The 19235-nt window shown below is 51.7% G+C and overlaps 1 protein-coding gene across 4 annotated transcripts; it reads right to left on the bottom strand.

The window, feature by feature from the left end:
• Window positions 1-1737: 1737 nt before the first annotated feature.
• GPR173 (G protein-coupled receptor 173) lies at window positions 1738-8452 on the bottom strand. 4 transcript variants are annotated; one of them, XM_020976591.2, is made up of 2 exons: window positions 8296-8452; window positions 1738-5078 (listed from the first exon to the last, which is right to left on the bottom strand). In XM_020976591.2, the coding sequence occupies exon 2, from the start codon at window positions 4989-4991 to the stop codon at window positions 3828-3830; it is 1164 nt and encodes a 387-aa protein (XP_020832250.1). In that variant the 5' UTR covers window positions 4992-5078; window positions 8296-8452; the 3' UTR covers window positions 1738-3827. The 4 variants fall into 4 exon arrangements, with proteins under 4 accessions (XP_020832250.1, XP_020832253.1, XP_020832251.1 ...); XM_020976594.2 differs by lacking the exon at window positions 8296-8452 and adding an exon at window positions 6789-8275; XM_020976592.2 differs by lacking the exon at window positions 8296-8452 and adding an exon at window positions 6309-6411.
• Window positions 8453-19235: the final 10783 nt, after the last annotated feature.

Raw genomic sequence — 19235 nt, forward strand, 5'->3', positions numbered from 1 at the left:
ACATAGGTAGTAATTGGCAGTCAGAATTTGAACCCAGGTCTCTCCAAAGGCAACAAGTAGCCTGTCCCCTAAATGCGCACACCGCTGATGTAGCTTCTATCTCACACAGAAAGGGAATCTGAGGCATCAAAGGGAGGATTAGAACCCAGCGCCTTGACTAACCTGGCTATTCCTGGCGAGCCTTCAGCTCGCGCTCCATCCCTGCATCCCCATCCCCCATCCCCCACTGCGTATCCCTGATGCACCACCCCCATCAAACCGGCAGCGCCCCCTTAGAGCGGGAGGCTGGAGCCCGAGCTACCCAGCCCTCAGATCGAGAGCATGCGCATTCGGCCGCCTCAGCCCTGGGCCCCCCCCACCGCCTCTCCAGCCCTAATGCCTGCGGCGGGCGGGCTTCAGTTCCTCTAGCTCCTCCTCCCGCTTCCCGGCCTCACCCCCAGGAGCCTATTGGGAGCGGGTCCCAGAGTTGGCCAATCAGAGAACGCCAAGGCGGTAGAGAGGCAGGGCCGGGCCCAGCTGGCCTCCTTTTCCAGGGCATCCCCGCATCCCTCTATCCCAGCATCCACCGCATCCATCCCGGCATCCTCACTCCCTGGGTCCTTGCATCCCTCCCGTCCCGGCATCCCCAACTCCTTTCTTGCCTGCGTCCTCGAATCCCCCGGCTCCCCAAAGCCCAGCCCGCCTCCTGTTTCCTGGGGCCCTTGCGGCGGGGCCTGACTCTGGGGGTGGCCAAGGCCATAGTCCCCGGCGGAAGCTGGCAGGTGCCTCCTGGAGTGGGGTTGGAAGCTTAGACCTTAGAAGGCCCCAGCCGCAGTTCAGACCCTTCACCACAGGGGAAGCCGAGGGTTCTGGCTTGTTTGCTACTAACCACACTCCTGAAACAAGCAGACCTGCCTCCAGCCTGGCCCTCACAGCCATCTCCCAGGGAGAAGGGGCCAGCCATCCCCACCAACTGCCACCCACAGGGCAGGCAAGCCAGCCTGGCTGAAACAGCCAGGGCCCCTGAGGGAGAGAACAGGCAGCATGTGCCAGCCACGACCAGCTCCCCTCAGCCCAGGCAGCCCAGGCCTCTGAGCCCAAGGGCCTTGGGACCAGCCAGGCTTCCAGCCCCGGGCCCTCAGCCATCCTCCTGGGAAGTAAGCCCTGGGGACGGTCGGCTCCCTGGGGGCTCCGGCCACAGTTCCTGAGGCCTCACAAAGGGAAGTCCTGGCCACGGGGCTCCAGCGGCTCCACAGTGGAGCCTGTTGCCGTTCTATGGGTGACATTAGAGAAGAGGCCCGAGTGCCTGCTTGGCCGCTCCACCCTAAGGACCCCGGGCCCTTGACTTCCATCAGACTCTTTTTTCAAGTGTGGCCTCCCCCGTTAGAATGGGGGCTCCTCGAGGGCAGGGACTGTCTGACTCTTCTGTTTGCATCCACCCGGCTTGGGCATAGGGCTTGGCACACAGCAGGTGCTTAACAGATGCTTCATTCAACTAACTGTAAAAGTTTGAGCAAATATCTTGATCTCCTCTCTGGACCTCAGTCTCCTCCTCTGGAAGACAGACCAAAAGCTCCCCAAGGTTTCCTCCTACTCAAGACATTCTCTGAATGCAGGGATATGAATGGAGTCTTGGGAGAGATTTTAGGCCAAGACCCCCAGGTCTTCTGGGCACATCTCAGGGCATTCCTGCCCCTGGACTGTCCAAGACTCTGACCCAACCCCCCACCAAGCCCCTGGAAAGAAAACAAACAAGGCTGAGAGATTTTATTTACTTCAGTATCTTGGTTTACAAAAAAAAAAAAAACAGGCAGAAAAATGAAGGCCCTTCCAAAAGGGCGGCTGCCTGCCCGAGGGCCCTCCCTTCAGGCCCAGTGATAGCTCCCATCCCATCCCTCCCATTGTAGCTATCGCCACATCCCTCCTCCCATCAGGCCCAGCCCTGAAGGGCCCTGACTCCCTACCTCCTCTAGCCCTGGACCACAATGTCTTCACACTGGTCCAGGGTGGGACCAAGCCTAGGCTGGTCCAAAACCAAAGGCCTGAAGCCCAGCTGCCTACCTAGTCCCCATTCCCCTCTACTGCTTGCCTGTTTGCTTCTCATACCCCCACACAGGGAAGATGAGAGGAGCTGCAGAGAATATCAGGCGAGGGCTGAGAACAACAAGCCCAGAACTGGGGAGGCCAAGGGGAGTGGGGGGAGCTGGCCAAATACAGGGCCACTATAGCCAATGTGCTTCCCATCTGCGAGTGGGGAGGTGAAGGGCCAAATCCCGTACCTGAAAACTCATGGATGAGGCTGAGCCCAGCGACTCTCTGGGCCTCAGCATCTCATCCTTTTCTTCTCCTCCAGGACCGAAATGTTGACCCTTTTCCCCTTGGCATTAAAGTCCCCCCCTCCCCCATTTCTCTCTGTGGCCTTAGCCAGTCCCTACTACATACCCCCAGCTCTCCAGGCCCTCTCAGACTCCTCTCCCATCCACACACAAGACCTCCTCCGGGCAACCTTCCCTAGACCCAGCTCACCTCTCCAACTGAATTCCCCCTCCGAGTCTCTCCCCTCCTCCCAGCCCACCCCTTCCTCTCTAACATCCTGCAGGTGGGGCTCTCTTTCTCAGAACCAGAGGGCTGCACAGTCTAGAGTCAACTCTCTGATGCAGGGGAATCCCTGACCATTGACACCCATGTAAGCCTTGTTGGCTTCCAGGGCTCATGTGAGAGAGGAGGTCCACTATGGGGCACCTCCAGAGAGGTATGTTCTTAGGGAAGGGAGGAGGGTCCCTGAGACACACTGAGCCAGGTCAGTGAAGAAGGAGGGAGGATTGGGAGGAGGACAGAAGGAGGTCCCAACAGGGAGAGAAAAAGGTGATATAACATCCACAAGGGTTCTGGGACCATGGACACCCATGTAACGGACCACGTATCACCTTGGAAAAAAAGACGGAGCTGGCCAGCTTGCAAAAAGTAAGGCTGAGGATGGAAAGAATTCCTCAGCAGGGACAAGCTGGGGTCTAAGGACCACTGAGGCTCCCAGAGGGACCCTGGAGAACCAGGGAGCTAAGTCCCCTCCCATGACAGCAGGAGAGTTGCCTAGCCTGTCCCCAAGGAGGCGACTGGAGGGAGCCTAGTGGTGGTGGTGGGGGGTGTTGGTCCTGAGCCACCCCCGTGCCCCAACAGGGGGGCAAATTAGAATTCCCAGTGGGAACACAATGTGGGAAGAGATATGATGGAGACTAAAGACCATCCTTGGCGGCGGCCCCCAAGAGGCCCGCTTGTCCTCTTCCCCCTTGGCCTCCTGGGCCTGGTTCTCAGGCCTGAGGCAGGGGTTTGGGGCAGAGGTGCCGCTGGATGGGGCTCTAGCATTGGAGGGAGTGTCACCTTCCCTTTGCCCACTTTGGGGGGGGCATTCATTACTAAGTCAGTGTTACTGGGTTTGGGGAAGGGAACTTATATAGTACATAACAACATCTCTCTCTGGAGACAGCAAATCCAAGAGAGAGGAATTAATGTAAGTGAAAACCCAGCACATTCACAACTGACAGAAAACCCCGTTTTTTTTGTTTCTAGTTTTTAAAAAAGAAAAAAACAATCTGGGGTGTGTGTGTGTGTGTGTGTGTGTGTGTGTGTGTGTGTGTGTGTGTCCCTACTCCCCTAGAGGCTGCTGGGGACCCCCCCTCCACATACCACCGGTAACAGAGGAGTGCCATGTGATGGAGCTCAGAGAATCAGGTAAGTCTGGGGACCTCCTCCAGGATCCCCACCATGCCCTCAACACCGATTCTCATGTGCCATTCGGGCTTCTTTTCCCCTCGCTCAGCCTCTTTTCCCTTTTCTTCATGCTCCCTCTATCACATAACACAGTAAGGCTCCCGAGGGGCCTGGGGGCCTCCGGCCCCCCAGCACGGGGCATGAGTCCTCAGGCACTTCTTGAGGTCCTTGTTGAGGAGGAAGCAGACAATGGGGTTGACCCCAGCCTGCGTAAAGCTCATCCATACGGCAGTGGCTAGGTATCGGTGAGGCACGGCACAGGCCTTCACAAAAACCCGCCAATAGCAGGCCACAATATAAGGAGACCAGAGCAGCAGAAACAGCAGAGTGATAGCGTAGAACATGCGGCCTAGCTCCTTCTCCCCCCGGAACTCCTCCATGCCGAGGAGGCGCCGGCTGGCCGCGTGGCCCACCCCACCTCCAGCTGCCTGCCGGATGCCCAGCAGCGTGGGAGGCAGGGGGCCTCGGCCAAAGCCAGCTATCCAGTTTGCCGCGGCCTGGCCGGTGGCGCCAGGCCCATGAAACGTCCAGTTCTGACTGACTGCCGGGACAGTCTGGACAGGGCGCATCTTGCGGTGGCGGTACTCAAAGAGAAGCAGCTTCCCATACACAGCATGGGTGGCGGCCATGAGGGCAGCCAGCATGAGCATGAAACCCAGCGTGTCGTTGGCCTTGAAGTAGCGGTGTTCAAAGATGCATTGGTCTTCCTCGCGGATGAACTTGTAGGTGCCCACGTCAAAAACAGGCGGGAAGGCCATGGCCACAGAAAGGGTCCACGCCATGCAAATGACCGCCGCACTGGTCCAGATGGTCATGCGCTTGGCATAGAAGCGGTGATGAGCCACAGCCATGTAGCGGGTGACGCTGATGCAGAAGAGCATGAAGGCAGCATGGAAGCAGAAGAGCACTGCCATGAAAGCCACCACCTTGCAGCTGAGTGCACTGTAGGTCCAGGCGGAGCCATGCCGGATGGAGGCCAGCACAAAGGGGAAGCAGACGGCAGCCCGCACACCATCAGCCAGGCACAGGTCCAGCAGGAAGTAGTACGGAGCCTTGTGCAGGGCACGCTCCCTGAGCACTAGCAGGGAGAGGAGGGCATTGCCCACCAAGCTGATACAGATGATGGCCCCCAAGAGAACCAGCTTGATGGAGGTGGAGGCGGCGGCAGCGGCGGCGGCTGTGGTGGGAGGCAGGGAGGACCCACTGCCGCTGAGATCGTCTGGCCCAGTGGCGTTGGGCATCATGCCACTAGAAGGGCTGGCCCAAGGAGGGAGGGGCTGGGGATCAAAGACTCCTTCGGGCTGCCATGGGCTGGGTAGGATAGGGTCTTCCTGCAGAGAGGACAAGGAGGGACAGAGGCAGCATGAGACACCAGAAATAGAGAAAGAAAAGAGGGGGCAGACAGAAAGAGGAGCAGAGATGTGAAAATTCAGAGGGAGGCAGAGGGGAAAGGGGAACAGGAGGGAGGGAGGGAGAGACAGACAGACAGACAGACACAGAGGCAGAAAGAGACTGAGAGAGGGAGAGAGAGGTGGGGGAGAGAAAGACACACACAGAGAGAGACAGAGACCCAGAGGGAGAGAGGGAGGAAGAGAGAGACAGAGAGACAGAGAGAGACATACAGAGAGAGACAGAGACAGAGACCCATAGAGAAAGAGGGAGGGAGAGAGAGACACACACACACACAGACACAGAGGGAGGGAGGGAAAGATGGAGAAAGAGAGAGAAAATGAGGGCGGGAAAAGACTTGCGAGAGAAAGAGACGAAGGATGGAGAGAGCCAGACCCACAAATGCAAGCAGCGTGGGGGCCAGGAGAGACAGAAGGGAGGCAGAGACAAGAGGGTTACTCCATTCTTCCCCCACCCTGCTTCCAGCCCACCTCAGCCCCACCCAAAGCGCTGGAGCCATAGCCGCCCGCACTCCCGCCCGCCGCCGCCGCCTCCTCCTCCTCCTCCTCCCCCTCCTCCTCCTCCCCCTCCCCCTACCTCTCCCCCTCCTCCTCCTCCATCTTAAGTATGTGTCCCTGAGCTGCTTTTTGGGTGTGTTGTTTCTGTAGCGCGGCGCGGCGTGCGGCTCGTTTGTGTTGCCATGTCTGGATCTTTCTGGCCAGGGCGTGCTGTCCTGATTGTGCGTGTAGGCCTACATTTCTCTGGATTGTATTTTTCTGTTGTGGGTTTGTGTCTTTATGCAGCGTGGCTTGTGAGCTTGTGAGGTGAACCTTCTAGAACAGGTTCCCCCCCCCCATTCAACAATCTGGACCCCAAGAAGCATTCTTCCTCCTCCTCCTCCCCCTTCCTCCCCCCCCCCCATCTTGGCCCTTGCCAGGCACACAGAGACGCGGGCTCCCAATTCTAACAGACACAAAAACTAGACCACAGACACATAGATCACACACACTCGTTCACACGCGCGCGCGCGCACGCACATTATACAATGGCTTCACAACCTCAGGACACACGCACAATAACGTGCAAAAGATCTCACAAAGCCAGTACCCAGAAACACACAATGCCGACAGATCAGCCTCTCCGTAATCTCTAATGTCTCCGTATATACTCACACCCAATACGGAGACACACAGCAAGGCTCGCGAGCCAAGCTGGGTGCGCACAGGCAGCCGGCTAGGAGGTTCAGAAAGGGGGAGGAGCTGGCCTGCCCCCGCCCCCCCGGTCTCTGTCTGTCTCTTCTCTCTCCTCTCAATCAGCGCCAGTGACTGGCTGCACCCCCGGCCCCCCACTCCCCTCTAGGAGGTGATGGTTCCTCCCCCACTCAGTGGAGACAGTGAGAGAACGGGAGGGACACAGAGACGGAGGGAGAAATAGAGCCAGAGAGGAGCGGAGGAAGGGAGACGGCCAGGTTGGCCACAGCCTGGAGTCCCCTTCAAAACAGACCTGCGAGGACCCCAGGCTGGCTGGTGCCCACTGTTCAAATTCCTGCCACACACCAATAGATTAAGATAAGCCCCAATCCCCCCACTCCCAGCTTCTAACTCTGGGCTGGGCATCTCGGGGCCGCCCTCATACATCTACGGATCACAGACCTGACCACACACATGCTCCCCTCCTTTAGGCCTGAGGTGAGACAGGCAGCAAAGGCTCTGTGTCGAAAAGAGAATCTGGTCTCCCTCACCCCACTTCCTGCCCACCCACAGTCACTGAGAACAGCCAGGGATAAAGAGAACGAAACACAGAACAACACGGGGGCGGGGGTGGGGGAATGGGAGGAGGCACTGATGACCAACGGTTTCTGCAGGACTCCATTTTGGGGGGGGGAATGTGGGTGGGGAGCCAGAGAGACTGAGGTAGACTCTAAGAATGGGCAGAGACAGGGAGAGGGAGAAACAGTGGACAGAGACATGACGAGGAGATGGAGAGACATGAAGGAGGGAGAGAGACTGAAAGATGGACGGGGAAAGGAAAGGAGAGATGGAAAGAGAAAACAATAGAGACCAAGAGGGTGCGAGGAGAGAGAGAGGGAGAAGGAAATGAAGAGAACAAAGAAGCTATGGGGAGACAGAAACAGGGGGAGATACGGAGAGACATGGGGAGACATGATATGCAAAGAAAGACGGTAATGAAGCAAAAAGATAGTGAAAGAAGAAATACATGATCAGAGGCAAAGAAGGAGACAGATGCAAATAAAGGAAAACAGGGTGGGATAATGTGGGCATACAAGAGGGAGACAAAAGGGAGAGAGTCAGACTGAGGGCCAGACAGAAGGGAACAGGGATCCAGAGGCCAGAGCCAGACTAGGGTCCAGAGCAGCAGAAGACAAAGCAAGAAAGCCAAAAAATATACAAGAGAGATAGCGACAGAGAAAGGGAGACAATGCCAAAGGAAACCACGACAAAGGGGAAGGCGAAAGGGTGGGGGGGAGTTGGGGGAAGGGGGTAAACTACGGACAAGAGGGGGCTATACCTGGATGAAAGGAGAGACAGAAGGAAGGATCTGGAGAGATAGAGACCTGAAGCGGGGGTGGGGTGGTGGAGCGTAGACAAGGAAGGGGAACCAGAGAGACGGAGTAGAGAACAGGAGAGGGAGGCGGAGGGCAATAGCGAGAGAGAAAGAGAAGACGGAGACACAGGAAAGGAGATGAGGGAGACAGGAAGTGGAGGCAAAGATGTGGGGAGACGGAGACAGAGAAAGAGAGGAAGAGAGTGAGGAGACCGTGTCGGAGAGCCAGGGAGGACGAAAAGCGAAGCAGCAGGAGACAGGAGACAGCCATGGAGACAGAGCCATGGAGATAGCCAGAGGGGCTGCAGATTGCGAGAGCGGGAGAGTGGCGGGGAGATCCGGAGGAAGCCCCGGAGAGCCGGAGACACACAGGGGAGACCGAGGCAGAGACAGCCGAGCTGACGGGAGGCGGGCAGGAGCGGAGAGAACAGAGGAAGGAGGGCAGAGCCAAGGAAGGCAGAACTGGGCTCGGGGGGAGCCCCACGGCGGAAGACACAGGGAAGCGTGGCCGAGAGCACGATCGGGGCAGCGGCGGCGGGCGCCAGGCCCCGCCTGAGCCACAGAAGCGGGGCTTCGCTGTGGGCGTCTTCTCACCTGGCAGCTCGGGGCTCCGGGGCTTGGGCTACGTGGGCCGGCGATGGCAGCGGCGGCGGCGGAGGCGGAGGAGGCGGCGGCAGCGGGCGGTTATGGTTGAATCGCCTGCCTCCTTGTTGTGGTCCCCAGGGGGAAGGGCTCTCAAAGGCCACCAGTCTTTCCTCCTCCTCCTCCTCCTCCTCCTCCTCCTCCTCTCCTCCTCCTCCTCCTCCTCCTCTCCTCCTCTTCCCGTTGTCCTGGAGACCAGGGGTCTGCTCTGCTCTCGAGGGGATGGGGAGGGGGGCACACATATATCACAATATTACATGGGCATTACACATGCATCACATGGGTCCCACATGGCCCACAGGCCTTAGATCCCATAGTAGGCTCTGGCTTTGCCCAAGTCTGGAAGGACTCCCCTGATGCCCCTCTCACCCATGTGGGCACACAGCCCCTTGAGGCCAGGGTAATCCCATGCCCCAGGCTCTGACCCCCTACCTCCCTTTTGTCCTAGACCACCACAAGGAAGCAGCCTCAGGCCTTGGCTGAAAAGTGTGCATAGAGATAGAAAGGGGCAGAGACATTGAGAGAAACAGAGATAGCCAGACACCCACCATGACACAAGGAATGCCAGTTACAGAGACAAAGAGAGACACTGGCAGAGAGACACACACACAGAAAGACAGAAAGAGACAGAAAGCAAGAGAAGGAGAGGGAGGGAGACAGCCATGCAGAGCAAGACAGAGAGACACCCTGACAGAGACTCCAAGAGAACTAGACCAGATGATGCTCCCTCAACCCCATCCCAAGCCCCCCTCCCTTCCAGAGTCCAGGGGCTGATTCAGTTACTGGGTCAGCCGGGAGGCCCAGGGTTCCAGTCCAGAGGTGGCAGAGGAGGCGTCTGCAGCTGCACATTCCTGCCACTGAAAATGATATGGAAGGCCTGAGCTTCTCCCCACCCTCCCCCCTTGGCCCCCACCACTCAACCCCCCACCCCCTTTGAATTGGCCCAAAGGAGAGACTTGAGCCCAGACTAAGGAAGAGGAGGCAGGCAGGAGCCCAGAAGCAGGCCCTGAGGCCCACCAAGATACACACCCAGCCTCACCCCCAGGGAGAGGAGGCCAAGATCTAGGCAGAGCCCAAGGCCGCTGGCTAGAGAGGAAGAGAAGACAATCCGCCTCTGAGCTGCACGGGCCTGCTGCTGGTTCCCTCTGTGTGGGTGGTAGTGGGAGGGATCTCCAAGCACAGGGGAGAAGAAGAGGAAAAAGGGAACAATGAGCCGAGAGAGTGAGCTGGAATAGAGGGATTGAGAAAGGAGAAGGGAGGAAGAGCATGCTCAGGAGGAAGGGAAAGGAGGGGGAAGGGAAAGGGGGACACAGAAAAAAGGGAGGCCGAGGCTGGGGGAGGTGACAAGGAGGCCAAGGAGGGAGGGCTACAGTACAGATGTGGATGGAATTGGAGACAGACACCAAGGACAGATGTGGAGTAGGGGAGGAGTCGCTAAGGCCAAATGTGGATGGGGGAGGGGGGCAAAGAGCAGACCACTGACTGGGAAGAGTCCAGGAAACAGAGAGGGTAGAGCCAGGGAAAGAAGCGTTCAGCCTTTGCTCCAGGCTCCACTCTAGGGCACAGGAGACCAAAGTAGGAAGGAATCTATACAAAGTATATCATGCCTAGCACTGGGCCCGATCTTTCTTGGTTGGGATAGGGAACCTCGTCCTGGGCGAGCAAGCTGCCCATTGCAGTCAGCGCCTGTTCTAGAGCTTCCCTCAAGCCCTAAAAGCTGATGGAGCCTGGCCAGGGTGGTATGTCTCACAGGCTGCTCACCATCCACCATCCCATGCTGGGAGGCCCTTGAGCTTGGCTTGGAAGGAACCTGGAGATGAAGAGAGAGGGAGGCCATGCCTGCTGGCACTGACAGTAAAGGGCCTTAAGGAGGATGCATAGGATTTTGTATTTGATTCGCCTTGGGAAGCCAATGGCTGGTTAAGGTTGGCCCTACCTCTTGTCCCCACCTCTCACTCTCCCAATCCCAGCTATAGGGGAATGCCCTCTATCTCCAAGCCTTGCTGCCTTTGTCCTCACCCCATCTGGCTGAACCCTCCCCAGCAATGTCCCTGCTAGTCCTGGGGCACACATCAGAGAGTTCCCACCCACTCCTGCCTCATTCACCGCCTCTGCCAGAATACTCTTTGCTCCCTATGTCCACTAAAGTATCTAGACTTTCTGTTGCCATGACTGAATAACCTCTCTTCCTTTAGGGTTCATGCAGTCTGAACTGATCTCCTGACCCAGATTCTGGTGGCTCTTAGCTACCAATCTTCCCCCTTTCCCAAGGAGTTCAGTACCTGCTTCATAGTGCCCCTCTGCACCTGTTTCCCTGCCTAGTCATGTTTATCGCCTGAGCAGGAGGCCAAGTCCAGAGAAGTGAAATGCCACTCTGTCCTTGGTTAACCCTTTCTGAGCTAGGGTGAAGTAAATCTCCTCTTGGTAACTGTTCAATGACCTCTGATATCCATCAGGCTTTGCCAGACCCCAACCTACAATTACCCTCACCATCTAGCCTCCTTCCATTCTACCCACTTTCTATTAAAGGGAGTTGGAGGAAGTCACAAAACTGAGCTGAAGGGTTCTCAGCTAACACAAATCTGTGTTATCTCATCTCAACTGGGACCTCACTGCAGCAAGGCAGGGTTTCTACTCCTCCCTAATAAACTCTATCCCATTCACCAGAGTGGCTACTTCAAACCCTCTCTTCTCCTCAAGCCTCCCACAGGACCCCCCCCACCTCAGCTGAGGACTTTACTCTTATCATGTCATATCCCTCACCCCCCACTATCTCCTCCTTCACTCAAGTCTCTAATGAAGGAATGGCCCTTCTTGCCAATGTGTGCCCCTGTACACACACCTTTCCATCCCCTTCCTTCTTCTCTAGCAGATCACCCCAGCTATTATCCCCACTCTTTAGTGGGAAATCTCTCCCTGTCTACTGGTTACTTCTCTATTGCCTACAAATGTGCCCAAGTCTCCTCCATCCTAAAAAAACCAAAAAACAAAAAACCCATTAATGAAAAAAGGAATTTGCCTATAAAAAAGCCTTTATTAGACTCTCTCATTCCCTTCCACTATCATCCTAGATCTCTCCTCCCTTTCATGGCCTCATTTCTTCTCCTCTCATTCTGGAATCATCCTTCTGCAGTCTGGCTTCCAACCTCAACATTCCACTGAAACTTCTCTCTCCAAAGTGACCAATGGCCTCTTAGTTGCCTTTTTTTCATCCTCATTCTCCCTGACCTCTCTCTCTGCAGCCTTGGACATTGCTGGTCACTCTCTTCTCTCTAGGTTTTCATAACACTACTGTCTCCTTCTAGCTCTCCTCCTGTCTGTCCGATCATTCCCTCTCATATTACTTTCAAAATTATCTAGCTTATCAGTGTTTCTTTCTGAACTTTCTTCTGTTCCTTTTTGGGTACTTAAAAAAAAACACATTTCAAAAGCCTTCTTTGTTTTGGCATGACTGATGCTAGCCCCTTACTTCCCCCCCCCCCGCCACCCCAATAAAGGGCCTTGTAAGAAATAAGAGTCCAGCCCAACAAATCCACCCAGGGGCCATGGCCACACATAGTGAGTCTTCCTGCACTTCAGAATGGGTCCCCTACAGACAGACATGCTTGGTCATTGCACTGCTCAGAGGTCTTAGAGCTTTCAAAGTTTGTATTTTTTATTAAGTGCCCACTATGGGTCAGGCACTGTGCCAAGCATTTGTTTTTTACAAATATTACCTCATGTGAGATAATGAGAAAATGATAAAAGCAAAAAAACCAACCCCTGCCCTCAAGAAGCTCACAATCTAATGGGGGAGACAATATGCAAACAGCCATGTGTAAACCAGCTCTAGACAGGATAAATTGGAGAAGATCAAGCCAGGGAAGGCAGTAGTGTTAAGGATGCCTGGGAAAGGCTTCTTGCTGAAGGTGGGGTTGGAGGGAAGCCAAGGAAGCCAGGAGGAGAGGGGGAGTTACAAGCATGGGGGACAAGCAGGGAAAATGCCTGGAACGGAAGACGGAGTATCTTGTGCAAGAAATAGTGAGGAGACCCATATCACTGGGTTGAAGACTATGTTAGGGCAAGCATAAGAAGACTGGAAAGGTTCTGAGAAGATAGAAGGGAGCCACTGGAATTTATTGAACAGGGGAGTCAGCACTTGGATAGCTGAATGGCGGATGGACTGGAGCCAAGAGAGACTGAAGGCAGGGAGGCCAACAAAGCCAGATAGCTTATTTCCCTCTGCCTCAGTTCATAAGAGCCTTCCCAGATTTTTCAGAAACCATCCCCTTCATCATTTCTTATGGCACAGTATTCCCCCACTTTCATATCTGGTGGGCACCCCCTCATAATGGAATTCTTTTCTTTTCTTCTTTTCTTTCTTTTGAAAGGGGATTGTATTTCTATGTCTATCTCTGTATTTCTGTTCAAGCCTCCTTTGTCTGGTTCAGATAGGAGTGAGTTTTTTCTGATGCCCCTCCACCCACCTTTTCCTTCAAGTTTATATATTCTTCTTCTCACTCAGCCCAATTGGGAGAAAGAGCAAATTCTACCTCCTCCTCACTTTCTCCTACACGAGTGTATTCCATTTATTTGTTTGTTTGTTTATTCTCTTTTCACTCTTAAAACCTTCAGAACAGAACTGATCCAACCCCAGATCCTCAGTTTTTCTTATTTAACTCCCTCATTACAATGCTTTTGATTTGTTACAGGCCTATGTTTCCCCTGGAGGATTATACGAAGTTTTGCTGGGTAAGTTATTTTTGGGTTTTTTTATTTAGGGATTTCTTTCAGAGGGTGACCAGTGGATTCTTTCTATTTCTACTTTGCTCTCTAGTTCTAAGACATCTGGGTAGTCTTTTATGATATGAAATATAATGTCTAAGCTTTTTGGTCATAGCTCTGAGGTAGTTCAATGATTCTCCTTGATCTATTTTCCAGGTCAGTTGTTTTTGCTATGAGATATCTTATGTTTTTTCCATTTTTGATTTTGACCCTCTGATCTTTTGACTTTGTTTTAATATTTCTTTTTAATATTTTTTACTGCTTCATGGAATCATTATCTTCTGTTTGGCCAATTCTACTTTTTAGGTAGTTTTTTCCTTGAGCATCTCGTTTCAAGCTATTAATTCTCTTTCCAAATCTTTCTTCCATAACTAATTTTTTCTCCAATTTTTAGCTCTTTAAAATTTTTTTGTGTTTCATCTCTTTCAGGGATTCTAGCTGAACTTGTGCCCAAGCTGTATTTCTTTCTTTCTTTTGAGGTTTTGCTTGTAGGTGTTTTGGAGTCATTCTCTTTTTCTGCATTTGTGTCTTGAGCATCTCTGTCACCATCATACCTCTTTATGGTGAGTTTTTTTTGTTTGTTTGCTCATTCTTCTAGTTTTCTTTTTTCTTCTTTTCTTTCTTTTTGGTGAGGCAATCGGGGGTAAGTGACTTGCCCAGGGTCACACAGCTAGTAGCTGCCAAGTGTCTGAGGTCGGATCTGAACTCATGTCCTCCTGACTCCAAGGCCAGTGCTCTATCTACTATGCCACCTACCTACCCCTTCATTCTCACTTCTATAGCAATGGTGGCAATAGGCAGCCTTACTTTACCCCGATCTTATTGGAAACTCTGCTAGTTTATCACCATTGTATATAATGTTGACTCTTGGTTTTAGATACATACTACTTATCACATTAAGGAAAGGTCCATTTATTTCTATCTTTCCTATGTTTGTTCCAGCATTTTTTTTTTTAAATTTGAGTTCCAAATTCTCTCTCTCCCTCTAGCCCTTTCCCTACCCATTGTAAGCAATATGATATCAACCTCTCAGAATAGTGTTTCCTATTTTAAAAAATAGAAATGTGTGGTCAAATTTGGTCAAAGCCTTTTCCGTATCTATTGATAAATCATATGATAAAATCATATGATTTTTGTCATTACTGTTATGACTATGGTCAATTCTGTTGATAGTTTTCCTAACATTGAACCAAGCTACCATTCCTGGTTACTCCAAACCTGGCATCGTGTAATCCATCTTTGACATATGTTGCCATAGCATCTTGGCTAACATTTTAAAATTCTGTATCAATGTTCATTAGGGTTACCGATCTGTAGTTTTTTCTCTGATATTTGTATCATGAAGGGAATTTAGTAGGATCCCTTCTCCTATCTTTGTACTTTCTATACTATTGGAATTGTTCTTTGAATATTGGATAGATTTTGCTTGTAAATTCATCTGTTCCCAAGGTTTTTCCTTTGGAAGATCACTTATGGCTACATTTTTTTTTTTGCTTAGGCTGGATTGTTCAAATTCTTTTTTTGTTTGTTTTGTTAATCTGGGCATCTTATATTTTTGTAAATATTCATGCACTTATGCTGTCTGTTTTAGTGGTATATATTTGGAGCAAATAGTTTCTAATAGTTTTCCTTCTTCATTTGTTGTCAATTCTTTTTTCATTTCTGATATTGGTAGTTTACTCTTCGATTTGTTACTTTTTTTCTGGTTTGTTTCGGTTTCCTGCCCAATTGTTCTGCTCTTTCTCTCTTTCCTTGATGAAAGTGCTTAGAGATAGAACTTTCCCCCTAATGACTGAATTGGCTGAATCCCCAAAGGTTAAGTTGCCTCATTGTCATGCTCATTTTTGTGATTTGCTGTCTGACCCACCAACTATTTACCGTTAATTGATTTCTAGTTTCTTCAATGGCTCTTGATTGAATATAATCTTATTGCATTGTGGTCATTAAAGGTTGTGTTTAGCAGTTCTCCTTTTCTGCATTTGTCTATGTATGGGGTTCTTTATGCTCTAATAAATGTTATAATTTTTGTAAAGGCGCCTAACACATTTAAGAACTAAGTCTGGCTGACCCCTTGTGCAGTTCTGGGGTTGGAAGAAGTTTCTCATTGGATTTCTTGATGTGAACTTCAGGGTTGGATGGCCTGTTACCTTCCTGTTCAGGTGACCATATTGGCTGGAAGTCAGTACAGTATATGTGTTTCTCTCCCCCCCCAACACAAATCTGATTTTATCCCTTACTTTGACCCTTAGCCTTAGTGCCACTTTAACCCTAACCCTTCTTACTACCTTTTTGAACTTCCCCTCCAACTAGCAGGAAGAAATATTCCATCTCCCACCTCCATACCTTTGCAAACTCCACCCCCCCCATTAATTTCCTCCTCTACTCCAACCTCTTAAAACTCCTTAAGTTCTTTCCAGCTCAGCTCCTCTCTCCACCTGTGTGAGTTCTTTCCTATTATTCCGTTTCTCTGTCTCGCCTTTACATGTACTTTGTAGTCTTTGTTTCTTTCTTCCTCTATTACTTTGTATTTATTTAACACAAGTTGTACCCATGTAGGAGGGAGGGGCTCTGGGTTTTTGCCTCTAGCACGGGACTTGCTGATTTAGCAGCTCTCCCAATTGATGGGGGGGGGGCACATGGTGGCCCTTGTGTGTGAACAGGCCCCCTAGGTTTACAATTTACAAATTCCTTTCAAGTTGGACAAGTTTTCTATGGCTTACATTTACAAAGGCTTTCCATAGTTTCAAAAGTACCCTTTGGTTTAAACAGACCTTTACAAAGCCGCTGCAGGGTAGGGCAGGGTGTGTCACCCAATCCTAGGGGAAGACTAGGGGAAGCTCTCCCTCCCCACATTTTGCTGAATTCTTTACTGTCTTCAAAGCTCAGCTCAGGGGGAGCCTCCTACACTTGACTGAAGAGGAGCATGTGTTAGTGATGGGGAGGTGAGAAACTCAGGCCAATTCTACCTTTCCTCCACCTCCCATCAGTCTTTGCTCACTTTGTTTTGAGCTGAGCTGGAATTTATCAGGTAGGCAGGCTCTCTTACTGCTAACTCTCCACTTGTAGGATTTCAAATGACAAGCTGAGATTTCCCATCTGAATGCAGTAAGGTGAGCACATGCATGACCCCAGCACACTATGGCCCTGGCTCTGTCTGACCAACGCAAATGTTCTGGTGAAGGGGATAGCTCCTCCCTCCTTCCCTTTTGCTGCCACTTCTTATACTGGCCCTCCAGCTCTAACTCACCAGGCCTAAAGCTGGAAAATCCCTGCCACCTGCTGGGTCTATCTTTGGGCTTTGTGACTGAATTAACACCTGCTTCCACCTCCCCCGCCCCCCAAGAGCCTAGGCCCTTTTCTACCAGAGCCCAGAATCAGGAGGTGAAGCTCTACTGTGTGTCACCGTAGGCAAGTCAACCTACATTCTGTGAGTGATCTCAATGATCTAAGCCTATGACTATTGTGAAGGTGAGAACGCAGCACAGGAGGGGCCCAATGGATTCTGGGGTGGCACAAGGCCCAGCCTTCAAGTCCCACCACTGACTATACTTGGAAGCTGAAGAGGAGGGAAGAGGCAAAGTTCTTGATGAAGATTAGGAAGAGAAATTTGAGAGATTAGAGATCTGAACGCATCCCCTTGTCAAGGGAATCCTGCCCAGCCTTGTCTTGCTTTGCGAGTTGGCCAAGATGCAGTGAGGTGGCGCTGCAGTGGACAAAGTGCCACTGGGCCTGGGGTCAGGAAGACTCATCAACCCAAGTTCAAATCCAGTCTCAGATACTTACTAGCTGTGTGACCCTGGGCAAGTCACTTCACCCTGTTTGCCTCAGTTTCCTCATCTGCAGCTGGTGAAGGAAATGGCAAACCACTCCAGTATCTCTGCCAAGAAACCCCAAATGGGGTCACGAAGAGTCAGAGATGATTGAAAACAACTGCACAAATCCACATGAAGTCATGCAAAATGATGTTATTCTCTTAACATCCATTCTCAATATTTCCATCACAGTTTCTAGGTAGCTTGACTTCTGCCCATTTCCCAAACGGGACAAGGCAGCTCCTGGCCCTCCTAAACAAGTGGGATGGGGGAGTGGGAATGACGCAGCCAAACTAACACACAGCCATGAGTAAGGAGCTGAGATTTGGGAATTTATTTGGACACAGTCACAGTGCTGAGGATGCACAAGCAGCTGGAGGTCAGGGTGCTCTAAGACTGGAACTCTTCACATAGAAACTCATCCATATGGACCCAAAGGAATGTACGAATCTACTGCTACTCTTCCTGTATCTAGTTCAGAAAGTGCTGAAGGAAGCATACAGGCAGAAGTATAAGGGCACAAGTGCCAGATTTCCTGATCTCATCCCCACTCTGAGGCCAGAAATACATTGAGTAGCAGCAAACAACATGCCCACACCAGGCAAAGAAGGGCTTGTGGCTCCTAGGAAGCACCCACAAAAGCCTGAGGAACTCCCCAGGCTCCTATCTAGAGCTCTTCAGAGAGACACACAGAGATGGCCAGACACAGACGTGGATAATAGAGATGAACAGACAAGGACGCAGAGATGTGGATGGGCAAATGAGACGGACATACAGGCAAGGACACAGACAGGGAAACAGAGAGGGACAGATGGACACAGGCAGAGGTGGGGATGGACTCACACAGAGAAAAACAGTGAAGTGGAACATATTGAACACTCGAGGGATCTTCAATTTGATAAATACTTTCTTACCCACTACAATAGTGTGGATGAAAAAACAGGCTGACATAGGTCAACAGTTGAATTGGGGGAGGGTCCACTATGATCTACATGTGCTAGAAGGGTTAAGCTGTGACAGATGGACAGAAATTTGTGTCTGTCAAGAGAGAGACAGAGAAAGAGACAGAGACAGAGAAGGGAGAGACAGAAAGAGAGAGCGAGAGAGAGAGAAGGGAGAGCAAAAGAGAGACAGAGAGAGAAAGAGAAGGGACAGAGACTGAGAGCAAGAGAGAGCGAGACAGAGAAGGGAGAGAGTGACAGAAGAGAGAAAGAGAAAGACAGCGAGAGTGAGAGAGAGGAGAGTGAGACAGCGAGAAAGAAAGGAGAGAAAGAGGAGAGGGAGAGAGAGGGAGAGGGAGAGAGAGAGCACGTGCAAGAGAGGGAGAACAAGAGAACGAGAGAGTGTGTGCGAGATAAGGGACAGAAAGAGAGTCAGAGAGTGAGAAAGACAGCGAGAGGGGGAGGGAGAGAAGAGGGAAAGAGAGAGAGGAGGGAGACAGCAAAAGAGCAAGTGTGTGTGTGTGTGTGTGTGTGTGTGTGTGTGTGTGTGTGTGAGAGAGAGAGAGAGAGAGAGAGAGAGAGAGAGAGAGAGAGAGAGAGAGAGCGCGAGCGAGAGAGAGCGCAGAACAAGATCCAAGGGCTGGAGTGTACACACATTTGGCTTGACCTCAGAATGCATGGAGGGAAGCAGCACAAGAAGAGGCTGAATAGGCCAGTGGGAAGCAGCTTGTGAAGGCCTCCAATGCAGGAAGCAGTAGGTTTATTTGGCTTGGTCAGCAGTGGGGAATGAGAAAGCTGAGAAGTAACCTTCTGTAGGTCGTGGCACAGGAAAGGCCTTGGGCACATCTCACCGAGGGCTCCTTGTGGCAGCAGGGTATAGGATGGAATCTCTCACATGACAATGAGCAGCTAGGTGGCCCTGCAGTGGGCCTACAGTCAGGAACACTCATCTTCCCAAGTCCAAATCTGGCTGTGTGACCCTGGACAAGTCACTTAACCCTGTTTGCTTCAGTCTTCTCATCTATAAAATGAGCTGGATAAGGAAATGGCAAATCACTCCAGTATCTTAGCCAAGAAAACCCCACATGGGATCACGAAGGAGACTACTGAAATGACGGAACAACTCGTAACAGAAGAGAGGCCACACATGTATGAACTCCATGAAACTGAGGCGATGACATCCTTGACACCTGCTCCTTGAAAAGCGCAGCCATCATTAGAACCCCCCTTCCCCATCGCTCCCCAGGTTACCCCCAAATTAGCCTGTCTAGAATTTGTTTGTACATTGTTGTTTGCCTGTTGTTTCCTGCACTTAAACTGGGAGTCCCTTGAGGGCAGGCACTGGCCTTTTGCCTTTCTTTGTATCCCTTGTACT

The sequence above is a fragment of the Phascolarctos cinereus genome, unplaced genomic scaffold (assembly GCF_003287225.1).
Source record: "Phascolarctos cinereus isolate Bilbo 61053 unplaced genomic scaffold, phaCin_HiC Scaffold_8;HRSCAF=390, whole genome shotgun sequence".
Lineage (NCBI taxonomy): Eukaryota > Metazoa > Chordata > Mammalia > Diprotodontia > Phascolarctidae > Phascolarctos > Phascolarctos cinereus.

What these genes read in the sequence shown, in the direction of transcription:
- GPR173 (XM_020976591.2), bottom strand. Translation starts at nt 4,991, where the DNA reads ATGATGCCCAACGCCACTGGGCCAGACGATCTCAGCGGCAGTGGGTCC.